Raw genomic sequence first — 25,126 nt, 5'->3', positions numbered from 1 at the left:
GTAAAGAACCACATTTAAAGACGATCTGCTCGAGGAGTAAAAACCTGATGTGCAAGTGTCAAAATGGGGGAAAGGTCTGAAAAACGTGTTTGCAACGTGTTCTGTTCATGAATGCTGTGTCACAGTCAAATGCTAAACCCTTGAGGGACAAATTAATGGAGCGATGTTTAGCGTTAATAGGGAAAAATCATAATCACAAACAATGAGCGTAACATTTCACTCAACATTTGGGCTTTTTTTTAACAAAAGACCAAACAAGGAAATAAAAACGATGTTTTAAACAACTTGTGTAAAAAACACTGAAAAGTATTAAAATACTGACATTGAGGTCCTTTTGCATTTACTCGTCTCTATCTTATACACGTCTTTCCACTTTAGAATTATAATAACTATTATTGTTATTATTACGCTTTATATGTTAGGAAAATGATCACTATTTGTTACGCAGTTACATAATAATATTGTGGCAAGGATTTGAATACACTGAAAACTCTTCCGGGCGGTTTTTCTCATGTAAAGCTTTAAACTGCCTGTCGTACAACTGCTTTAATTTAAATGCGTGTTAAATAAACATAATCATTATAACAAAACAGCTTCGCGGTCGAATACCTGAAATACTTTCTCTGGACGTTTGAATAAGACTGAGCTTGCGAAGTGAGGGAACAACGGTGTCGGGTCGCTCAGGCTCCGCGTGCATGGACCGACGCAGCCAGTAGGCGGTACTGTGTGTGTTTCAGACCAGTGTGTGTCAGTCTTCGTGAAGCTGTCTCCGTCTCCGGCCCCGAGGACAGCGCTGGATCTCTGCCTCGGTTCGCTCCCTAATTGACCTAAATACAGCATCTCTGCGCTCCCTTAAGGCAGAATATCACACAGGCTGCACGGCTGCGCTCGTGGAGGAATCCCTGCTCGTTCCGTGACTTCAACCAAGACGAAGGGTCTGGATTTCTTCCATGGCACCAGCCTCTCCTTTCATGGATTGCGTCGCCGGGGTTCGTTGAGAAGTCAGGCTGGAAATGACACATATACGCGGGGAATGATTTTATAGTGTCCGCGTCTGGGATTGTCTGTTTAAAAGCCTCTGGGAGACAGAAAAGTGAAAATGCTGGACGATCAGGCGCCGCGGTCGAAGCTGGCGCCTCCATCGAGAGGCTTTTTCATAGAGAATTTGCTGGGACCGACGCACAGAGGGACGTCCGCCGAGGAGCGCGTCCACAGCCCGCTGCAGGAATCAACACGTCTGATCTGGAGAGGCGCGTCACCGAACACGGCGCGCGGCCGCTCGAGGAGTGAGTACCTGCTATTTAGAACGGCCCCGTGTTCATATTGGGTCATTAAACGCGCGAGCAACCGCGTGCAGTTTGTGTAAATTATAAAGCACCCCACTCATTCTGCGCGCGCACGCTTGACATCGCCACCCGGACCAGAACGAGGCACCGGACGCGTCGACGCTGATCATCTCCCCGGACTCTCTGCCGCTTCATTGGGCCATGAGTGGACGTGACACGGGGGCTGAAGCGCGTTTAACGGCCCCAGCTCCGTGCGTAAAGCACCCCGAGTCCTTAATTACGCGCTCTGTACGGGCCAGCAGCGTTCTGGCAACCACACAACTAACGGGATCTGCCCCACAACGACCAACACCTCAGACCCGGTGTTTGGATCAACTCCCATGACGCGAGGAATAGCGTCGCGAAGACATGTTTATATGAAGTTTTTCGTTTTGTTCAAAGTAGGTTTTTAAATATTGTTACCACCTCCGCAGGTCCTCGTCGGGAGGACGAACACGCAGACGCGGTGCCAACCAGTGACCGGGATTCCTCCGCTCCAACCGGGCGAGAGGAGCAGGACGACGAGCCGGACGACAAAGAGGAGGATGCGCGCGCCTCCCGCCGTTGTCGCGAGGACACTGGCGACACAGGTGAGAAGACAGCACGCGGTGACACGTGTCTGAGGTACACCGCGCGCTGCGGGGACTCGTTACCACGCATGCGCCGTCCTCCCGAGGACATAAAAACCCATTATAAAACTGTTGTGTGTTTGTTTTCACCAGTGGGAGGGGCACGTAGTGTTTTAGGCTAAACTGTTATAGATTTTCACGTGAATTAATAGAAATGTTTTAGCAGAACAGGGCTGTACATAAGGCTTCCTGGGTCCCAGGGAAAAGACCCCTCAGGGGCACCTTTGAAACAAAACAAGGTAGATAGTTTAAGAATTATCATTAGTGGCTTAACTTATTGTATTAACCAAAAATTCCCAATTCATTGTGGTTACTTAACCCACTTTAAAATGCCCCATAGTTTATTTATGTATCACCTGCATTAGGTTGCTACAGCTCCAGTTACAGTTCGATCTCTGCTTCCTCCTGCTCTCAGGTGACAGCAAAGTGGGCCGGAAGAAGAAGACCCGCACCGTGTTCAGCCGGAGCCAGGTCTTCCAGCTGGAGTCCACGTTCGACGCGAAGCGCTACCTGAGCAGCTCGGAGCGGGCCGCGCTGGCCGCCTCGCTGCAGCTCACCGAGACCCAGGTGAAGATCTGGTTCCAGAACCGCAGGAACAAGTGGAAGAGGCAGATCGCCGCGGACATGGAGGCCGGCGCCGGCGCGGTCGCCTACACGGCCCAGAGGCTCGTCCGGGTTCCCGTGCTGTACCGCGAGAACGCGCCGGCGCCCGTGACGCTGGGCGGCCTGCCTCAGGGATCCCCGCCCGTGGTTGGCTTCGCTAACGCCGTTAACTACCCGCTGACTGCTCATTTCACTCATCCAGTGTCGTTTGTGGCACCACAGATGACTGGACTGGTGTGACCGCCGGCGTGGAAGTGATGCTAAAGACTTCTGTGACTCGACACCAGTTCTTTGTAAAGATGCTCCGAAATGTTTATTTTAGATCTGTGAAGTCAGAAATGTTTTTACTGCACTCAGGAGAATTAATTCTACGTTTAACCAGTTCTTTAATACAACCAGGTTGGGGTTAAAGTGGATCACTCATTGTACGGACTATGCTGCTTTAATGTCTGGACCATTTCACTACATTCATTGTATGATTCTCTTTATTTATTTGAGGTTTGCTAATTGTTTGGACCACTTAAGTTGTTTAACATATACAGGGTCGACACATTTAATGAACTACTGTTCAGCCTCGCAAGCCAATGGTTAACGTTTATAAACTAGAAAGCATTTTCTGCATCTGCAAATACACAATACACTCCATCACAAAGATAAAAGCTTGTTTACTTTGAAGTATGAATTTCGTTGCCAAAAAGTTCACTGCCTGCGTTCTTTTGGTGTCTCATCCACATGCTCTGAAGCTTTGCGTCTCGTTTTGAACCTGTATAACATGAGAACACTATGCACGCTGTCCTGGACTGCTCAGATCAATAATGAAAAGACGTTTTTTTGTTTGGGACCATTTGGTCTTTTAAAGCTGTGAGCTTATTTTTAGCAGTATTCTCCGACACATTTTCTTATTTAAGAGGATTTTATTATAGATTTTTGTACACTGATCACGTGTGAATAAAACTTGTAACACAGGTCGATTTGTGGTGGTGGTTAATAGAGGAGTGGAGAAACAATGGATTTAGGCTGTGAGTGTTTATAAATGTGATGCTTTGCAGGATCAATCAATAAGAAAAGTCAGAAAGTAAATATTATTTTTTTACATCGCCATGCTTCTATCAAGGAGGTGTTAAATCCCATTATCCACGTGACTCCAGTAAATACATACGGAAAAGACGTGCTAAAACATTAATGTAGGTGTTGGCTGATTAAGCAAAGTCCTCGGCTGCTCAAGCGTTTGAAGCTACAATATGGCAGCCAGACCTATAAATCTGCATCCCGCCCTCATCCGCACCGCAACCTCGCCAATCAAATGCGGCTAAATCGCAGTCTTCCGGGTCGTTGAAGAGCGCCGCGCCGACTCCCCCGCGCGCTAGTCGAAGCCGAGGAGCGATGGTGCTCGGACCTGGCGGATACGAGGGTGTTTCGCGATTGTCGCAGGCGCAGATGAAATGCCGGGGAACATGAGCAAAGAGGACGCCCCGAGCCGGAGCGCTTCTTTGACCTTCACCATCGACCACATCCTCAACCTCAAGCAGCAGGTCGGCGGAGACTTTGGGTCGAAGGCGCAGAGGAACAGTGGATGTACGAAAGATGAAGCGGAGCAGGAGGCGGTGCGGAGCGCCAGGAGGCGGCATCGCAGCGGATCAGAGGACGCAGGTAACTTTAAAGTTTACATTCTTTATTGTGATAAGTTGCGACAAAAGCCGGATGAGTAAATATCCATGACGCCAAGAAACCGGGGCTCGGGGTGAATGCAAGAAGTGAAGATGAGCGTTTGTGCGGCTTCTTGTCATCTTTTTTTTTTTTTTTTTTTTTGCGCACGCAGTCACTGGAGCGCGCGCTTGACTTTGTTCTGCCGCACCAAAACTCGTTTTGTCGCTTCATTCACAGTGAAGACCAGAATCCACCGAGCGGAGCGCGCGGGAAACACGCCGCCGCTGCCCGCCGCCACCAGCCCCGCGGCGCACAGCGCGCGCGGCTCGGAGGACTCGTCCGAGCCGCAGCCGCAGCCGCAGCCGCAGCAACAGGCGGCCGACGCTAAAGCCGCGGTGAAGAAGAAGACGCGCACCATCTTCTCCAAGAGACAGATCTTTCAGCTCGAGGCCACGTTCGACGTGAAGCGCTACCTGAGCAGCTCGGAGCGCGCGTGCCTCGCCGGCTCGCTGCAGCTCACCGAGACGCAGGTCAAAATCTGGTTCCAGAACCGCCGCAACAAGCTGAAGAGGCAGCTGTCGACGGACGCGGAGGGCCCGCCGGCCGCCGAGCACTTCTCTGAGGCAGCGAAAAATGTGCAATTACCGACTTTTTACCAGGACAGCAGCCTTCTGGGTGGATGCTTTTTACCCATGCCTTTCCCTGTCGTGTACCCGACTGCAAACTCCGCGCCTTACATTTACTTCTCCAACACTGGCAAATACTTGGGCCTGTTTGATGCGGACTGATGGATGCGAGTGTGAGGACAGTTGGACGAGAACAGTCACCGGTGTTCCCTTGATTTGGGCTTTAGACGAGCCTGTCACTTTTCCCCTTTGTTTTAGTTCAAAGACAAATCAACTAACTCGAGAAATGCATGTGCCACTTTTTGCCTTCCCCATTATCATTATTGTTATTGTTATTACTACATTTTTTAAATATACATGATGCATTTAAGTTCCTGAGCAGTTTTATTTTGCGCACCAGCACCATCTTCATGAATGTACATGTCTTTTGGAGTAAAGCTGCAGCAACGCTCCGCAATAAAACATCTTCATTTGAAGTTTTAACAATTTACAGCGCATCAACACTTCGTTTGTATTTATAAGGCCTTATGGTATTATTATTGTTGTAAATTAAACATTTGTGTGTTTTCACTTGATACTTCATACAACAGAACTAAACTGTGTTTATACAGTTATGTTACAACAACGATACATTTTGCAATAAAACGTTAATATTTGACTTTGTCAGCGTGTTAACTAGATCAGAACGATGCAGAACGAATGGAACGTCATGTTTTTTTAAAGCGAGTACCTCTCGGTTTTTATTAGGAAATTAACCCAGAGTCAAGTTGTATCGGAGGAAGTGTTATGTCATTAGGTGGGAACAGTCTCCTGCAGGCCCAGACTCGTTAAAACCTAAAGTTGACAGCTTCCGTACGTTTCCTAATTTGGACAGAAATTTACTTCACTACTTTACTAAAATTAAGGCTGAAATCACAAACTCGTTTACGCCAATATCACGCTTACCTGCATGTGTTATTGTTCTCGCTAAAGCAGTTTATACCTAGAACAGATTTATTTATTGTTAGTTTCTGTGCAACTTTAAAGCGTTTTGATAGCAAAAAGTTAAAACTCAGGATTGTGAACGCCTCTGACCGCTGCCACGTGTTTATTCTTTGCGCATTTTGTTCAAAACATTTTTTATCCACAATTTTTTTTATTTGTTTGAGATGTTTAAATGTTTTAAGTGAATGACAACATTTCTTAATAAAGCCATCATGTACCACTTTTTTCAGGCTGCAAAATGCCCGAAAAAAACTAAAAAAATGTAAACAAGACGATAAAAGCGTTTTCAACTTAAACGTATTATTTATAATTATAAAATACTACTTCACAAAAAGAAATTTTTACCAATTAAAAATGTTCCTTAAAGTTTTTTTTAGAGTTGCGGCAGTTTAAATATTTGAGCAGAAAGTTTGAAAAATGTTTATATGCATATTTGTTTTTATGAATTTTGCTATTCTATCAGGAATCTGACTCTCATCTTTGATGAGTTTTTAGAAGTTTACTTAACAAAAAAATCAAATAAAAAGCTAACTTTAACTCAATGAGAGTTCTTTTATAACTTTTAATTAAGAGAACAAACTAATAGTAAAGTAGTTAGGGATTATTTAATTTTTTTAAATTTTCTAGTCAAACTTCGAGTTGCTCTTTTTGAAGAGGCATTTGAAGTGTATCTGTTTCATGCTAAAATGTCAGGACAGCCTTGGCCATAGACATCGAATAATATGAAAAAGGGCTGTTATGGCCACCAGAAGTGGAGCTGGTCCAGGCTGTATGTTGAAGACAGTTAGAAATTTAACGTGAGAGAGGTGGAATCTTGTGATACAGTTGGTTTAAAGTCACTTACTAAGATGAAAAGCAAGTACAGTATTTGTACTGCTGATCAACATAAACATCAACGTTATGCGATGGTGAAGGAACTAAAGCTAAAGCCACAAGTAGGTTTGATAAGAATCCATCAGTCTGTCACCACCAAGCTTCATCTATGACCATGCTTTGTTCTAAACAGTGATTCTTCTGCTATAAAGCTGCTAAAACTCCAGTGTCTGGTGTTGAGCGACAGGCTGTGGGAGATGCATACATTCAGGGGCTGGCTGTCATGTGCTTGTCTTTGCAGTTAAAGTGTAGCTAAGTCATGCATCTCTGCAGAAAGAGCCCAGGAAGTAAGAGAAATGTGTATTTAGGTGGATCAGTGCTTAGTTGCATCAGTGCTTCTGGAGAGATTTTTCCTAAAGGCCCTGCAAGCTGCACTTACGCGCCGTTTCCGGGTCACTTCTCCCTTCAGTGCTAGAGCCTCTCACTGCTTTCTCCCTGTCACAGCTATTCAAGGCCCCGTCGCTGTTAACCTGTTCACTCAACCACTTAGACTGCCCGCAAATCTGTTGTTTTCTCTGCTAAATTCCAGTCCACCTTTGCTGTGTATGTGGAGTTGTACTGTAACCCATTATTCCCACACAGCGCTGGAAGGTCACAGAGGACACAAAGAGTTGTAATCATGTCAAGTTGACGATATATTTATGTGTAAACCAATATGGAGACGGGGAAATAATCCATTCAGACAAAGATACTGTATTTCAAGAAGGACTCATTTAAATACTCCCTAATTAAATATATATGACATATTAGGTTTTGTGTTATCTGAAAAATTTGGGCACCAATATTTACAAATATTTCACAATTTACTGCAAAATACTATATCATATTTACATTTAGAGAGGTATTATTGGTACTTATTTCCAGTATGCCATATGAAAGGCTTAGGTGTAGAAAATAAGCGTATATATAAAAAATGACATATATACTTTATATGTTTAAAAAATATATACAAAAAACTGATGATTAGAAATAATGATTAAAAATTAAACAAGATACATTATATGATGTATTTTTTTTACTATTTACTGTACTATATATTACATTTACTGTACACACATTCCTACCATATTACCAATAAGTCAGTGATCATCACTGAGCTGGAGGTAGATCTGGGCTCTACGTGAGCACGAATGTCCTGGGAAGCGTACGGAGGTGCCCGCTCGGCTGCTCCTGGCCCGTCTGATGACAGGAGGGGGAGGACGGCTGGGGGTGGGGGGAGCGGGGCTGGGTGGGGTTTACAGTCGCCAGACTTCCTGACTCTTCCGCTGTCGGACACTTGTGAACGCAGCGTTGGCTCTTTGTGCTCTGCAACCACAAGGTTCAAATGACCCCACCGGCTGGCCTGGAGTCGTCCCTGAGACCCCCCCCCCCTCCTCCTCCCGAGCCCTGTCTGTCAGAGGCGAAGAAAAATCCATTAAAGCTCAACCTGATCAAAAAGACGCCCAAAGACACCATATGTGCTCGTTTAGGGCCATCAGTGACTGGCGAGCGTTGTGGGGCAGTAATGCATGCGGTTGACTTACTGCCAGCGGTGGCTGCAGAGAGCGTTTTCCTACAGACAGAACCAGAGCTGTGAGTTTGGTGGAGCTATTCCAGGCTGATCTGCACCTCAAGGCCGTCCAGAGCTGTCAGCACGTTTCTCCAGTTTGACCATCAGTAACCCACGCAGCACATGGTTCCCATTCGGCGTTAAACCTATGAATGCTGGGCACCATTGGTGAGTCATTGATCCCCCTGAATTGCAAGTGGTGATGTGGCCCCGCTGAACGATTGTGGCGGGAGTTGCTCTCATGCCGCTCGCATGCAAATGCAGAGACGTGATCCAAGTGCTACGGTTTCGTTTTACCAACGGGGTCTCCATTAGCCACCCTGTGAAGTTTGGGTAAGTCATTTCAAATCACGCTGACAACGTAGAGGAAGTCAACGGAGGCCACCGTCTGCACGTAGGGTGTAGCTTAGCGCGCGTAGCTTAGCGCGCGTAGCTTAGCGCGCGTAGCTTAGCGCGCATAGCTTAGCGCGCGTAGCGTAGTGCTTGTAGCGTAGCATGTGTAGCGTAGCGTGTGCTGTCTCCGTTAGCCAGCAGAGCATCGTTTTGTCTTCATCACCGAGGAAACTGACGTGTTGTCACGTCTCATTTCACCTCCTCCGGACAGCTTTGGTTGAGATTTCCATATCAGGCCTTTAACACGGGTCGTGTTCAGAAGCGGACCTGAAAACCTGAATAGATGCACGGCCATAATATTCCACGTGCACACTACTCAGAGAACCGAGGCTTCTGAAATAAGCTTAACCACTAAACGTAACATGATGCAGCTGTAAAACACTATCACTATGCTGATCCACCCTGCAGAGCGGAAAGACATAACAATACAGTAATTAATGGGCAGTTCAAGCATTTTCAGATAGCTGTCAATAATAGTTAAACATATACTGCCCATTTATTTCATTTCTGCCTCTCAGATCTGAGTCTGTTCTTCTTTCTTAACTAACCCCACCCGTCACTACATGCTGGTTGTCACTTAGCGCTGGCCAGGTGCAGTACCAAAAACCAAAGGTATGAGCTGGAGCAAAGTAAGCGCCGAGAGGAAGCGTAGAGAACATCACAACAGCTTTCAGTGTCAGAAGGAACAAATCCAACCACCGTCAGAAAAAAAGAGGCTGTTTAGGACTGGATGTAGACGAGAGCAAGGAACAGTTCAGCACCCTCAATACGCACGAGGTCTCAGTTGCTGCAGCTCTTCAGGGACCACACACGCTGTGAAATGTGACTACACTGTAACAAATCTGGGCCATAATGCACAGCCCTCAACTGTGGCTTCTGTTGAACTGAGGAAAAGAAAATCAATGTGTTTTCTATTAATATAAAAGCTCAGTTTTCTTTATTTTTTCATTACATTTACAGATGTTTTCAAAAAATATATAAAAGAGCATTTGTTATACAGACAACTCCATCTGGATTGTGTCCACCTCAAGTCACTTGGAAAGAGGACGCTTGTTTTTCATATGTCCACTTTCCAAATAAAGGTGAGTCCTTGTATATCGTTGTAATTTTAGGGGTAATAACAACATTACATAAGCTAAAAAACAGTTCAATGATGCAAAACGATGAAATGAATTTTAGAGGTTTCACGGCCCATTGAACCCTTAATGCTGCATCATACAGTACAGTACAAATACCAGTAATGAAAGTAGTTACGCTTCTATATTATGATCTGATCTTAGTTCAGATTACTTCTTCCAGTGCTGCAAGCTCTGGCAAAGCAGTTGGTTTGTTCAAAAGACTCAGTGACGCTGCACATTACAACATAAACAACACCCCATTCATTATGGCCGGTAACCCGAGAGTGACCGCTGGGACCTGGACCCTCCCGTCAGGCTTTCAGGGGCCTATCGATCCATTAATTTCGTCAGCTTTAGTGGTCTGCAGTGACACAGTGCCTCTGTAAATTGAATGGGGGCTGAGGGATTACAGCGACCGTATCTGATGAAAAGGTGCGGCACGAGTGGCGGCGACATAAATAAAGCCAAAGGTCATTCATCCTTGTCTGTCAGGAACCGGTCTGCGGCCTCAAGGATCATCTGGTCGCTCCCTCCGGCCCCCTGGTGGCAGATATGCCTGCAGCTGCATGCCAGCGTAAGCCGGTCACACGGTGGGAGGAGGCAGTGGACCGCGGCATAATGTTTTAGTTATTTAATAGGCTTCAACAAGTTACCATTTCTTATGATAAGTAAGAATTTGCTTAGCTTGAAATAAGAGGCATCAGACCATCATTTAAAAAGAAACGATTGTTAAAGCGCCTTCTTTGTGTTCGACTCGTTGCCTAAGTCTATTCTGTTAAAGTAGGTGAAGTCAGATATGTCAATATGACACTTTGCAGTAGCAGATGTAGGAAATGAAGAGAGACCATGTTGTTGCTCTAACTGAGCGGTGATATCTGTGTGTGTGAAAACAACGGCCCGTTTCATTGTGGCCTCTGAGATGAAAAGACTTGACCTTCGAGGGCACTGGTCCCGTCAACTTCAAGCTACTTGTCATCTGATCCTGGTTCGGATGACAGCTGCCTTGCACCGTGAGGGCGAGTCGGAGTGGCACTCAGTGACAGAGGTTCTGAAATCATTTAAAAAGCGGAATGATGAGGAACCAAGTGACAGAACCTCTGTCTGTGATCTGTGAAGATCAGCGTTCATGCTCTGAACAAAAGACACGACAAATCAATAATACAAGTTGCAGGAAACAGATACTTGAGACTAATGGACACTGGGAATTGTGGCTGATGGGCGCGAAGGGTTGAAATTCATATTGATACGGACTTCACAGGCCGGTGGGCTCCAAGGGGGCGAGAGGAGGTCACAGCTTGCTTTGACAGTCTACCCCCTGTTAATGGAAGCCTATCGACTGAATTGGGAAGAAGCCCCAGTAACAAACATGCTACCAGGAGGCACAGAGTCTGTGAATGCAAGCACTAAAATAAATGTGTCTGTTCGGGCACTAGTACATGTGCACCTTTTAAATGTGTGATTGTAGACATATCAGTTTCCTAGTAGTCTTCAGGGATGCGTGCTCTGATCGATAGCGGCTTATTAGCTGCTCGATATTCTGCTGAAGGGCAACATGCTTTGATATCTGAAATGTTAATCATGCCTATAATAGAGCGCCTGTATTATACTGTAGCGTTTCAAATTCTTTAGTTTCTTAATAAAAGTAAGATACAAACTCCTTATTTTTGAATTTGCTGTATATCCCTTAAAAGTCCACTTTCTCTACTAACTCTGGTCAAATCACTTGCTGCCTGTGTTTCCTTTGCATCTTAGGATCTGCTAAATTAGACATTTCCAACTTTTTCACTTGTAACTGGTCACTTGCTTTGCTTTAACCCGGAAATGGTGCAAAGGTTTGTTCAGTGATGGGTCAGAATATGATTAGGTCTTATCATTAGGTCTAATCTGTAAACTGTAGGCAGGATCCAGGTCTAGACAATTAGACCAACTACAGTAGATTTGCTCATTCTGGCAGATGGACCACACGCTGAATCTAGACCACAGTTAAGGGCTCGCTGTATGAGATTGTTCATGCTTTCATTTCATCCTGACTCCTGTGACTTCCTTCTCACCTTCCCTACCGCCTCCCTAGAACATTTACCGCACAGGTGGCTCATAATGTTGCAGCCAAGCTTCCAAGTCTTGCGCAAAGTTCTGACTTATCACACTGGCTTCCTGTCAAGACTCTGGCAGTTACAGTTTGAGCCCTGCATGGCCAAGCACCTTCCTACGTTTTTACATTTTTTCTCTGTCAGTGGTGTCCAATAGCCAGATAGAAGTAAATTGTGTATGTACAATTTGACACGATGGTGTTAATTGGCAGCTGGTGTATTTTCTGCTGATTTATCCTCCTCTTCCAGGCAATTGGTGACAGGACAGTAACCTGACCCACATCTCCCACCACAGAAATGTAATAATACTGAGCTGCCTTCTGAATTGACGGCATGTGCTCCCAGCTCACGCCGCCCCCACCCCCCACCCCAAGGGCTGAGCAGCTGCGCATGGCTCCGCTCATCCTGTGCGACAGCCCGAAATCACAAGCGCAACAGCCCAGTCATGGGAATTTACCGCCAGCAAACACACATATCAGCGGGCAACCGGCGTCAGAGTGGCGCACGAATGGAGCTGCAGCGAAAAGGGCAACTCCTCCCCACAGACGGATCCTGAGTGGCTGCCTGCCAGGTAGACGCACCTGCGGCATCATCACTACAGTTAAACCGTTAGCGCGTGAGAGTGTTATTGAATAACAGCTGAAGAAAAACACAATGCACACGAGCCAGTCGCCGAGGAAAATGGACCAAGTAACAAGTACCAACGAAAAATGGTCGAACACGAACACCCAGGTCCCAGTAGGTCGCGTGTAATGTGTTGACTTATGTGGACACTTTATTTGGGAGAAATGAACACACTGTACAGTGCGTGCACAGATGTGTTCATTTCAGAATGTATTTCTTCTTTTGGCTCTGTTGTGGTCTACACCAACCCCCGAGGGAAACATCTGGCTGCAGTCACAAGCTGGCTTGGTGTTGAAGAAGCAGCCGTGATCTGCTGAACGAGAGACGTGACAAACCAGATCTGCAGCCAGTGCTGGTGTAACGCAGCGACAAATCTGTCGATTTATAGTATGCTTTAAGGCTTTGTGGACTTTATACGGTGCGATACATGCGATACCACTTAATAAGTACTAAGTGGTTTATGAGTTGTGCCTGTCAACAGCTGAGCTTTATTTCTGCGTCACCGCTTCGAGCTCTGTCATGTTCAGCGCCTTCCTCTTAACGAAAGCCTGGATTCACCACAGCACTGGAGAGGCAGCGGCGCCGTCCTGCACTATGCTCGTTTGGCGACCTACTGAACAGCTTTCCACTCCGTGGGCAGGTTTGCCTCTGCATCAGAGCTGTGACCCGTTCACCAGCTCTGTGGCTCCTACTGGAATCCCAAGCGAAGCTCCCTAACAGTGAAACTATTTCTGTCCAAATCACTCATCTGAAACAAACCCAGTGACTCTGAGCAATATACGGATACAGATGGTGCAACAGAACTAACAGTCCCGCTAATTACTGCATGATGGGAACTCAGTAGTTCTTCCTCAATCAGAAAACATCTATTTAACAATTTCCTGGATAAAAATGTCAAGAAATCATAAAGCTGCTCCAGATTATCTCCACTTCACGTTTCAGCCAACAAGTGGCAGCCTGACAGCAGCCCGAGGTTGAACTCCCATCAGCATCTGATGCTCAAAAGCCTCTCACACAAGCCGTCATCTGTCATCCAAGCCAGTCTTAACAAGCCTGTCAACATTACTCATCAGTCCATTTGAATGATGTGTTTGCAAAGGTCGCAGTTCAAAAGCATTTCAGATTGTCAACAAACGTCTGCGTCACTTCAGCTGAACATCAGAGGACAATGAATGCCACACGCTCTCATTCCAGTGATGCTTCACACGTATAAACAATCGCTGAAGGTGTCTGAGTGTGTACTTGTTTTCACATGTCACAACGCACAGTTAACTATGAAAACGCAGGACACGTCAGGAAGGTTGTTTACAATGTAATGTGCGAAGTCAGATAATCGTAGGAGTTGAGATGTTTAATAAGTTCCAGATCCTTTTTAGCAAACATATAAATAACCTGGGGTTATAGACGTTTAGTCTTCATGGTCACTGAGCTGTGCTACAAGAAGTGACAATAATACACTGAATAATAGTAAGTGTCATTGTGCTTTAGGATTAGCATTTAGCATCAGAGGACCTTTAGTCCTTAATTAGCGTCACACTTGAGCCTACATTTCCCAAAATACAACATAGTGGCATCTTTTGTCAGACCACAACTACAGCTTTAGCCTGCAAACACCTGCAGATTTGATCATTTTACACAAGTCTCTATTCTAATATTTCAAGGTCATGGCATGATTCAGTAACATAAAGTAGTTTAAGTGAAAGGATAAGAAGAACAGATGCTACTAGTAAAAAAGTCTCCAAAGATGATCTTCATGTGTTCGAATGACTTGACAGCAGCTATTTGCTCTGAAGTCAACCAACGCTTATATCTGTACTGTACCACCTGATCCCCGGTGCCCAGGAAAAGAGGGAGCTCAGAAGCAGGTTCTCTCAGCCATGTATTATTCACCACTTTAATTCCTCAACCTACAAAAACAGAGTTGTGCGTTTATTTTATTTATTCCTTAAATCCACAAATAGACAACTGTAAAATGTTCTTGGTTAAAAATGTATCACCAAGCACCATGGTCCGGTTGGCCTGAAAGGTTTATGTCCAATATCTGGAATTTTCTATTATCAGAAAGAGGTTTGAGTTCACAGGCACAAACTGTAAATAAAAAAAGATGTACTTGAACATCAATGTGTACCAATGGTTTACGCTGCCTCTTATCTTCATGCTAACTGAAACATCTTGTTTCATGTTGATGAGTACCGCATTGTGAATATTGCAGCTGAACTCCGACCTTCGCGAGTGCCAAAGGACTGGCTCAGTTACCTTTATGATAAGGACAAGCCGTTAGGAAAACCACTGTATGGGAAAAAAGCCTAGAACAACACACACACACAAGTAGGCGGGTTGTTAGACAGCACACTGTTAGGTAAGATGTAAACAGGCATGCTGGTATATTTTACGGTTTACTGATATCAGTACCAATCCTCTCATTGCACACTCAGGAGCGTTGGGTCTATTTGGATGGTTTATTACTCGACAATGAACAACCCGTAAAACATCTCTCACAGATGAGCTGGTCGGAGCTGTATCTCAGAGATTTCCAAAGCCCTCCTATCCTCTAGACCGAAGCACTCCACCAAAATGCTTTGAGATTTGAAGGGAAGTGGCTGAACAGATTGTTATGTCACCATTAGGGAGCTGTAATAAAGTCATATTTCTTTTGCATTTTGCATGACCGGAGGGCCTTCCACTCTCGCCTGTCTGCTCCTTTCACATCAGCCTCCCTTAAGTGGAGCAGTTCTGGGCTGCAGGTTTTGCCTCACTGCCGCCAGAGAGTGTCTGTGCCAGATAGCATTGCACGATTACACTCAGCAGCGCGCAACTTTGTCGACAGCGTTATAGCAGGAGAATAAAATGTCTTAGGCCTCATTAAACGCCCACACATTTGGAAATTAGAAACCAGTTATTCATCATTGTGACGGGAACATGGGTCATCAAAGTGAATTGTTTTATAACAGACCGTTTGCAATAAGTCCAAGTGAGTACAACCTTGTGGATCTATAACTGGACTGAGCAAACTGTAAAATAAGGAAGTGCAGTCTGATCCTATGTGGCACTACTTCTGGCAAACTCATTTCTTGCATGAGCCAATGAGCTGGAAGAGAAGTGATTGTAATAAACAGTGACAATCAATGTGTAGCTCGCCGCCATGTTAACGCTGTTCATTTTTCCAAGTATTATCCTGAATATGGGGCCAAACTTCCCTTTCCTGCTCATGAATATTTTACAAGATGTTAAATTAATTAAAAAAAGCCTTCACTGTCAGCTGGTACATTTCAGGGCAGCAACTATGGTTATATGGAAAATGCATAGCTGCAGCTGAAGCCTAGATCTATGCTGCTACAGGGTTCGGGTTAGTGTTTGACTCAACCTAAAGCTCCTTGTGTGAATGCTAAGCTGAACTGAAGGTGAATTCCTGATATTTCTGTCCTTTCTTCCTTTCAAATGTCAAATCACAGCTCGCATCTGTATTTCTTTCTGTGAACAACACATTTTCTTGTGTGGTAGACTTGACTTGACGCTCTCTGTTAAAATGCATGAATTAATAATTCATATACTGCCCTCCTATATATGAAATCAACACATTCCATTTTAGACATGCTCTACCTACCTCACCAATGCCATCAACACCACAACTGGTTCCACCTCAAAATGTGTCTGGACAAGAAAGCCACTGAACCCCAGAACCCAAATGCAGCCACCTACTGTATCTACAGTTCCACCCAAGGGAAATAATACGATAAAATTATTATTCTTGAAGTTTGTGATATGAGCAGGTAGTTAAATCTAAACCTGCAGACAAGCTGAAAATTAAAACACAGTGGACAAAGGTTTGTTTCAACATTGCTGTGTCAGTCAAAGAGGAAGACTTACTGTAACATTACCAGAAGGTCAGAAGGCCACGATTGATAGAATTTAGTGACCCAGTAGACAACCCAACAATTCCTGGGAGGAAACAAGCAGCAAGTTGGCCTGTTGATGTGCAGCACTGGGAACCACTTTAGGTAAAGTGGTTTATGTACTGGCACAGTACGTCGTTCCTGAGCATCATCGATGTCTCCAGCACGCGTTATTAAAAAAAAAGAGAGAACGACTGGAAACACCAATATGTGCCTTACATTTGAACACACTGGATGACTTTATTGCCATCTGTAATCAATCGGACCCACACTGAACAGATCCGGTCAAACCTGAGAACAACTGTGCAACGAGAAGGAGGAACTAGCTGCTTTACAGCCTGTTTCAGCAGGAAGTACTGTAAACAAGTGGCTAAATTCACAACTAGGACCCTGCGGTCCTTAATCCCAAACATCAAGAACGTTTACAGTGCTTCTTTGATATACAGCAGGCCTCCTAGTCACGAATAAAAACACCAGAGGTGGAGCATTAGTTGTGTATCACCCACTCTGGGATCTCAAACCAACTTGTTGAAGGATCATGTTTCCAGCCTCTGGACTGGGCACGGTTGCTGCTTGGCTCTTCCTCGTGGCTCTCTGGGTTTGATTTGAGCCAAAGAGCCACAGGATACGACTTCCAAGGCATTAGCATTCTCAGCAGTCACTCCGCAAAATTTCAGATCTCGCTAGTTTAAAGTGACAGGGTGCTTAAAACTACAGTACATGGGGGTAAGAAACAACTGCCTGCCGCTAACTGCAAACACATTATGTAAGGAACACTGATGGGCTCGTGCCCTTTCATCCGTTTCTTACTGTATTTCCCAACACTATAGTGTTACACCTCCTGGGTATGAGCACTAGCGCCTTTAAAGGCAACGCAACTTTATGATGTGGTGCAAACTAATTTCGAAGTGGATGAGACCAACGCTGTTTGACTCATTCTACAGAAACTCGAACAAATTGACTGAGCAGAGGCGCTGCTTCTACATCATCGTCATCACACCAGAACGAGGGCTCATAGCGAAAGCTACTTCACTAAAATCCACTATGTTCCATTTTTATGTCTGTAAAGTAGATTTAAGACAGTAACTAAGTGTAAATAATAATGCTATGCAAGAAATTATAGTTCTACTTTGTTTGATTAGGTTGGAGGAAGGGAAAGTGCAGTGTTACCGCCATGACAACATTCTGGTATACAGTAGATCATCTTGATAAACATTTCCATTGAATCTAATTTAGGTTTCTTTCTGATATTTTCCTTTTAGACAAAGCGTTGATCAGTGTCATTAATCTACTGTGTGTGATTATGCTGGTCTGCGTTTGAATACTATTGGAGGCTCTCAGCAGTTGAGGTGAACGTGTGGTTTTCTCTTACTAACAAAACAGTTGGTAATATACAGTATCACTCAGTTATTTTCTTCACAGGTTTCTTTGCAGGTGGATGCTGTAAAAGCTGTGACATGGAGGACACCTTTAAGACTAGTACTGTACTGTACATTAAATCAAGGATTCTTCTCATTCTGGTGGTGTGATACTGGTTGTATTTCACCTCGTGTGGTTCTGCTGACATGAAAGACGTGATATGTTACAGTAGTTCTTTCTACATTCCTAATAACATGCACTCATAACATGCTCAAACATCCTGTTTGCAGGCAGAGCGGCTCCACTGGTGAGGGTAATTTGCTGTAATTGCAGCATGGGTGAAACCTTTGAAGACCCAGTTTGTGTTGTGACTGAAACAATGATGATTAGGACTTGTTCACATGTCACAAGTAATTAGGAAAGCAACCACGTATATAAAGCAGGTTTATAGCTTTATATCATCCCATAGTAAAGTTTTAATAGAGTTTACATCAAGACGTGCAGCGTTGTATTGTTTGAAAAAAACTAATTATCGACTATGCACAGGCTACACAAGAACATATTTACATTTTAGCTGCAGGGAAAACTGTTTCAGAGACAAACAATACGCGGCATGAGTGGACTGGAGGCTTGAAAGGCACCACATGATATAGATTACCTTTAGAGAAATCTGGGCACCCATTAGCACCACCGTTTGATCTCAGTGGCACAAATTGGTCCAAGGTGAAGAAATTGTTGCGTAATTATGATTGATGATGACAAGAAGGGGAAATGATTTGTGCCTTTAAATCCTCAGTGTGAACGTTGTTCCTCGTTTAAGACGAGCCTCAGGAAGCTGCATTGAAACGTGAGGTTTCAGCTGATTAGCGGCTAAAATTATCCGGTTAATAAAAGTAAAACACATTACACATACAATTTGTTCATTTAAGTAGAGTACGCGGGTGTTCGTTAGAAAGATGAATCAATTTAAGTTTTAAAAGCACTATATTTTCTGCATTTTTAGGCCAGTACAGATACTATTATCTAGCTGATATGATATGAGCAGAACCGGTATCAATCTGTCAAACTGCTTATACATTTACTAGGTAGTTATTAGCCCAAAACCCCTTTGATTAGCCCGTTAGCATGCTAACTAGCATACTGTAAAACATATAATGTCTGCTCAGTTACTTCAGACATTTATCAGAGCATTTATCTGATGTACTTAATTGTTAATTATGAGTCATTATGTGCCAATAGCCACATCTGCAGTAAGAGAACTCTGAACATTGGGTTTAAGTACTGTACCTTGAGGTCAATTATAAAAGGAACAGGAAGCAATGTGCAGGACATTATTATTACATTGCACTCGACACAACTGGAACACATTAATACAGATATATTTGGATCAGTGACCTTTGCTCCAGCCAAAACATTGCAGCTCGTTCCATGAAGGATGTTGCCTGTTAACAAGCTTCATGCAGTCTGTTTAATGTTGCTGTTTCATGTAAGCGTCTGTCTCAGGAGAGACACACTGTCAACAGTCTGAAGCTGTGACTGGTTTAAAAATGGAAAACAGAAGCAAAAATATAAAACCATGATTGCGTTTTAATATTTTTTTCCCCACAGAGGCACAAGCCTTCAACATTTTTCTCCAATTGAGCACAGAGGGTTTTTACAGTGGCACAGCATCTGTGACTCAGTGTCTAGAATAACTCTCTAAATAAAGAATAAAAGCAATCTGCTCCTGTTTCGCTCAATGCACCTTTTCCTTTTCCTCGTTGCCAGAGGGATGACCAAATGCATTTCATGTGCAAACTTCACGCTTCGCTGCCCGCTGAGCACAGACCAGAATCATGTTCCACTTTAAAAACGTTAATTTTACATTTTTAATGAGTGGCTGATGGCCTAAGTAAGTGAACAACACTGGAGAAGATGTGATGCTCTGGAAATCCTCCACCACCTCCTCATCCTGAATTAAAGATCTCTGGTGGCGAGTGAAGGATGGAGCAGGGTTTTATTCATGGTTTGTCAATGTTCATATAAAACTGCAGCTTTCAAGGATGCAGACTTGTACTTTGCTGCACACTGTGCATGCTATAGGTTAACCTGCTGCAGTGGAATCCAGTTATTCAAGGAGATTCCTCAATTTCATGGCTGATTAGCCTGATGCCAGGATTATCGCTTGTTATTTTAAGTCAGATAATACAAGATTATGACCTAACGAGATCTGTGAAATCAGCTGGAAGACACCGGAGGGCCTCTCTGCTGTTCATACTGCTCTGATTAGGAATTGTTGAGGTTAAACCTTTGACCAAAGTTATAAGACCAAAGGGAAAGTTAAACCCAAATAAATCAAAATCAAAATCCAATTAATCTAAGAGTTTAGATTCAAAACAATGTATATCTGCATAAGTAATTTGAGGTCATCCACAAACCTAAGGTCTAAACGTCCCACTTCCCACAGCGACTGTAGCTGGGTAGAGATTTGCTTAAATGTGCCTTCCATTTACGCAAAGCTGTTCACAGCGCAAAATCTGCTCTTTTTCTAAGGTAATTAGCTTGTGCTCAACGCTGTCATATCCATAAGTGCAGCTGCTTTTGAAACAACAGGGCAAGAAAACAAGAGGCCAGGCCTCCCCAGGGTCAGTGCCCACCACAGCCTGGATTATGGCACCAAAGGAATCCTGGGAAGCGTGTATTGATTTGGCCTGACACTTGCTGCCACATTTAGCTTAGCTGCTGCTGACTCGCAAAGGCTCCGAGCAGTTATCTGCCATATTCTCTACTATCTTTAAAGAGCACTGAGAAATTACCTCATGCCACAGAGCATTTATCATCACATAATTAGCTCAGTGCACCTAACGGCAGATCTTTGGACTAATAATAATACAAGCTTAAAGTTCATGTGCACGGGAGTATGGTTAATTAACTTGTTAGCATTAGCATGCTGAGACAAAAGTGCTGCCCTTTATAGACTGCATTTGTTTAACAGATACTGTAGTCTGGTTGCTCTGCTGTCTTGTGATGTTGTGATGTCTGATTTCTGCAGGACGCCACATACAACACTGATACAACACCATGCAAACTACAGGCACACTGTGGCAGCTGTTTAGTAATCACTTATCTAACTCTCTCATTAAGATGTGTGCCAGTGTAAAGATACAGAAGACTCACCAGTATTGGATGGTCCTCTTCAAAGTTCCTCATCATGTGTTTGCCATCTTCCTCATCAACCTTTGGCCTTTAGTCAGTGGAGGAAAGACAGATGAGCTGAAAACAGATTGTGAGTTCACAATGTATAATGTATAGAGGATAATGGCATAAGGCTTTTATTTACATTGTGCAAGTTTAATCATAGGGTTAGCATTAGCCTGGATACATATAACACTGGATACAGAGCTTTCATAAAAATAACCTCTTGTGTCGCCAAAACATCAACTCATGTATTCAAGTCAATGTTCTTTGTCTTTGTGTGCTCTTTAAATGAACAGTAGCGGTTTACTGAAACTAAATATGGTGGTTCTTTCTTCTATAGCCCAGATTCCAGCTCAGCAGATCTTGATTCCAAAGGTGCTTGTGTCAGGCCCTGTCTTTTGAGGCGCAATAAAGACATGGCTGCACTGATTTTGAAAAGCTGAGATGTTTTTACTTGGTGAATCATCTGCTAAAGCCACGGTCATGTTTGTGCAGTTTACAGCCAGCCGTCCATCACGCCCTAACTCAACATGCTGTGCTGCATAAGCAGCAATATTCAGTAGAGTCATGTCCTCTGTTAACATTGTGTTTGTAATGTTCAGTGAAATTTTGTCCAGTGTCATGGGCAGATTTGACTCCTCACATGTCTGCTGAGCTGTAAACATCTTCTCTTCCAATGTTGTTGCCCTGGAAGATTCTGGGCAAATACTTTGTGCAAAGAGCAACTCTTGGCAAATGTTTGTCTGGAATCATCAACACTTCACCCGTTGGACCCCTTGGAGCACCCACCGGCTTCAAATGGCCAAATGCCATCTCATTTTATTTTATTTATGTTCCTGCACTTTTGAGCTCTGATGCTCTCAGCAATAGCATAAGTCTTACCCCATTTTCTTTCTACAACTGTAAGCCGGATCTGATTTCTCTTTTTAATGCTTTTCATTTAATTTAATTCTCTGGGCAACATTTATAACTTTGTGAGGCATCTTCTTCCATATCTCCTGTCAGCTGCAAATGTAGTAGTGGGACCCTCCTGGATGAAATGGGCAAAGACAGCCTCACAATTGCCAGAGGTGTTATTCTAAGATCAGGCTGGAATCAGAAGTTTTGTCGGTTTCAGTTAACCAGGGCGCTGCTAAATGGCTTAAGCCAAGCATCAGTGCACCCTGCGAAGCTGTGAGATATTGCTGCATGACAGCTAAAGTAGCCGGCTGCATCTCAGACATGTACCCAGCCTAAAGAGCCTTCAGGCGTTTTCTTCTTCATGACAGTCTTTTTAAGTGTTTTAGCCCTGGGACACAGGCGTAATGTGCATTAAGATCAAGAACACTTATTTCAATTGTGCTTTATTATTCTGGCTATAAATTCAACACTGTCTAGACCGTGCTTTGCTGAGAATAGCTTGCATGGGAGAATTCCCTGCTTTAAAGAGTTGACTCTGAGTATGCCAGCATTGGTCTGCTCTGCTTTAAGAGGGGTTAATCCAGGTAATCATACACTTAAAAAGAACACGCTTTAATATCTAAGCATGTATTTACAAACATAAGTGCCAGTTAATGACGCTACACTATCTGTGTCTGTTGATTCTGCTGAAGATGCAGCAGTTATTCAAAGCTATCCACTGTAAATTATTTGAATTTATCACATTTTTAGCCACAGATTGGTGGAGAGCAGCTGCAAGGGGCATGAGCAATCAGCTTAAAGCCAGCTACATTGGTCATGTTTGCAGAAATGAAGAAACGTGTCACTTTATGATGCATCTGTGGCAAAAAGAGAAATACACAACATCTGCCTGTGGCTAGAAGAGATTTACATCATGTGTTGATTCTTTCGTGGGCTTGTGCTGACCACATATAACAAGTATACATATAATGAGTCATGATTAGCAAAGAAGTGTTTGCAAATAGTAGCCAGAACTCAGCAACTAACGCTGCCATTCATGCTTTTCTGTACTTAAACACAGGTTACAGGTAGAATCAGACCATATTAAGACAGAGGACTCTCACCTGCGCTTTAGGAAACAAGTTCACACAGTCCAAAAGAAATTAGAAACATCCCATGAGTATAAGAGTAACTTCCTGTAAAGCCTTTACTTCCTGTGGCAGGTAGGCAGGAACAGGAATTCCAAAATAAAAGTCCCACGTGACACCTTCCTCTTGTTTAAGAAAAACCCATTTATGGTAAATTAATTGTGGACAAATAATATAATTGCCTTAATATTACTAAAGTAAATGAATAAAAAACTTGAAACTATGTGATTCCTCCACCAACAATGTGGAAATGTCTGCAACGTCTCTGTCTACAGAGCATTTCAGTGTGTGTAACCTGCAGTAAAGTGTTGGTTCTCTGCTGCTAAACATTGGATCATTTGACTTATTTCCCTTTTTTCACTTGCTCTGGTGTTTCAGCTGAACCCTTTCTGTGTTTAATATTAAGATTGTAATCCTGGAAAGTTGGGTCAGCACAGCTCAGGTGCAAACGCCAATGGTTAGGTCTTTCTACAGGGCTGTAATTCAATGATACACAACTGGCTGATGAGCAAAACATGCTCTCAAACAGCTCAAGCCAGAAGGAGGTTCACTGTGCTGTGTACAGTACTTTACTGGGTTCAGCTCACTCCTTTAAAGCTTCCACTTTATGGATGGTATCAGGGGGTTTGACTACTTTGATGCAGACTGAATCATCTAAACAACAATTGTGGGACTGTCTCACTCAGAAGAAGCTCTCAGAGTCCAGATGTACATTTTCCCAATAGACCAGTTTGTCCACAAGTCTTTTATTTGATTTAAGTCAAAACCTAGCTTTAGAACATTTCTAGTGCTTAAATACCATTGTTAGAGTTTTCTAGTGCACCACCTGATTGTGGTGGGCTAAACAGTAATGAGCTTATTACTGACGCCTGAACCTGGAAGTAAAATAACAAGCACTAGTGCCAGTTTTGGAAAAGGTGGCTTTGGGAGTTTAACAGTGGTTTGAATGACCAGGTTAGGAATAGGTTAGTGCTGGGCTCAAGCTAAGGACAAGGTGAGTGTTTCCTATGGGATGAACTGTTGAACCCAGGACGGACCAATGCTTCACATCCTGCCAGCTCCCAGTCCACGGTGTGCCGGCGTGACGATGCCCTCGCTCCTTTGACCCGTCACTATGGCAGTTATCAGAGCGTTGCAGGGACGAACGCAAACAAATGAACACAATCAAACTTTGGAGGAACATGTCAACAAACATGATTCTTTATTAGAGTTTGCAGGTCAGATTAAGTCCTGCGCGGCCAAGTTGTGCAGTAACCTCTGACCGTCATGCTGTAGAAGAAACCCCAAACAAACCAACAGAGACTCATCACAAAGAAAGTCTCCCATCCTCAACGTACCTCCCCAGTTCCTAAACACCGCTCAAACCAAACCAAACAGTCTTATTTCCAATAGGAAGTGACTTTCACATCGAAGCAGGTGTATGTGCTATTGTTATGTCCTGTTGTGGTTGGAAATCCCAACACTATTAAAGTGGAATCACCTTAACCCAGTTGGACGTGCTTTTGTCGTAGCTGAGGGCTTTTCCACAGGAACGATCTGTGGGGTTTTGTATACATTCACGCTCAACTGGCTGCATTATCTCTGCTTCACGTGTTCCCCACCCTCGAGTTTGTTCAAGGTCGGTAACAAAGAAAGTGGCTTATTATCACCCGCTGCAGGAGTTGTCTGCACATGTATGATTTAGTAATTGCTGGAGCTCAACAAGCAGATGGAATTGGACTTGACACTGAGCCATTGTTAGGAAATGAAATGCTGCTTTTGCAGTTTTGGGAGGTAAAAACAATCAAAAATGCACGGAGAGACAGAACTGTAGAACATCCGCGGTCAGAATTTATGAATGACCGCAATTCTTCGAGTGCTAATACTGATTGACTAGCCTCCACTGTGACATTTACAGTAGTGAAAGAACGGTTTGTAAAAATGTGCTGGGCATTTAATAAATGAACGGTGAGCTAGTGGCTCTGTAACAATGCAGTGGACCGGGTGTTCATAAATAGTCCTAGTAGTTGCAAACTGATCTGGAGGAGGGACATACGTGTATTAAAGCTCTTCTGAGAAGAGAGCGAAGGTTCACTGAACTGAAATGAGGCGATACTTCCATACTCGCCAGCAGCATGAAGCTAATGCCACATGGCAGCTCAGGGCAGCTCTCTGCTACTTTCTCAGCCTCACCGAGTAATTGGCGGCCTCGCACCCCACCTGACACTGG

The 25,126-nt window shown here is 43.9% G+C and overlaps 2 protein-coding genes and 1 long non-coding RNA gene across 3 annotated transcripts; 2 read left to right on the top strand and 1 right to left on the bottom strand.

The window, feature by feature from the left end:
• Window positions 1–737: 737 nt before the first annotated feature.
• LOC114851226 (homeobox protein HMX1-like) lies at window positions 738–3,539 on the top strand. The gene is made up of 3 exons (XM_029142921.3): window positions 738–1,286; window positions 1,760–1,915; window positions 2,370–3,539. The coding sequence occupies exons 1-3, from the start codon at window positions 1,100–1,102 to the stop codon at window positions 2,795–2,797; spliced, it is 771 nt and encodes a 256-aa protein (XP_028998754.1). The 5' UTR covers window positions 738–1,099; the 3' UTR covers window positions 2,798–3,539.
• A 335-nt stretch (window positions 3,540–3,874) lies between these two features.
• Window positions 3,875–6,209, top strand: LOC114851228 (homeobox protein HMX2-like). The gene is made up of 2 exons (XM_029142922.3): window positions 3,875–4,207; window positions 4,442–6,209. Exons 1-2 carry the CDS (start codon window positions 4,000–4,002, stop codon window positions 4,990–4,992), a joined length of 759 nt encoding a protein of 252 aa, XP_028998755.1. The 5' UTR covers window positions 3,875–3,999; the 3' UTR covers window positions 4,993–6,209.
• Window positions 6,210–9,548: 3,339 nt separating this feature from the next.
• On the bottom strand, window positions 9,549–23,008 carry LOC114851229 (uncharacterized). The gene is made up of 3 exons (XR_003785019.3): window positions 22,894–23,008; window positions 20,870–20,965; window positions 9,549–10,795 (listed from the first exon to the last, which is right to left on the bottom strand). It is a non-coding gene; the product is annotated as an uncharacterized LOC114851229 (long non-coding RNA).
• Between the last annotated feature and the right edge of the window lie 2,118 nt (window positions 23,009–25,126).

This window comes from Betta splendens, chromosome 2 (genome assembly GCF_900634795.4).
Source record: "Betta splendens chromosome 2, fBetSpl5.4, whole genome shotgun sequence".
Classification (NCBI taxonomy): Eukaryota; Metazoa; Chordata; class Actinopteri; order Anabantiformes; family Osphronemidae; genus Betta; species Betta splendens.
The sequence above is the reverse complement of the archived record's forward strand: the minus strand, read 5'-3'. Positions and strand labels throughout refer to the sequence as shown.

Excerpts from the sequence above, each read along its gene's own strand:
- LOC114851228 (XM_029142922.3), top strand. The coding sequence starts at position 4,000 with ATGCCGGGGAACATGAGCAAAGAGGACGCCCCGAGCCGGAGCGCTTCT. Across the intron at positions 4,208-4,441 it reads CAGCGGATCAGAGGACGCAG|TGAAGACCAGAATCCACCGA; the intron begins GTAACTTTAAAG and ends CTTCATTCACAG.
- LOC114851226 (XM_029142921.3), top strand. The coding sequence starts at position 1,100 with ATGCTGGACGATCAGGCGCCGCGGTCGAAGCTGGCGCCTCCATCGAGA. Across the intron at positions 1,287-1,759 it reads GGCGCGCGGCCGCTCGAGGA|GTCCTCGTCGGGAGGACGAA; the intron begins GTGAGTACCTGC and ends CCACCTCCGCAG. Across the intron at positions 1,916-2,369 it reads CGAGGACACTGGCGACACAG|GTGACAGCAAAGTGGGCCGG; the intron begins GTGAGAAGACAG and ends TCCTGCTCTCAG.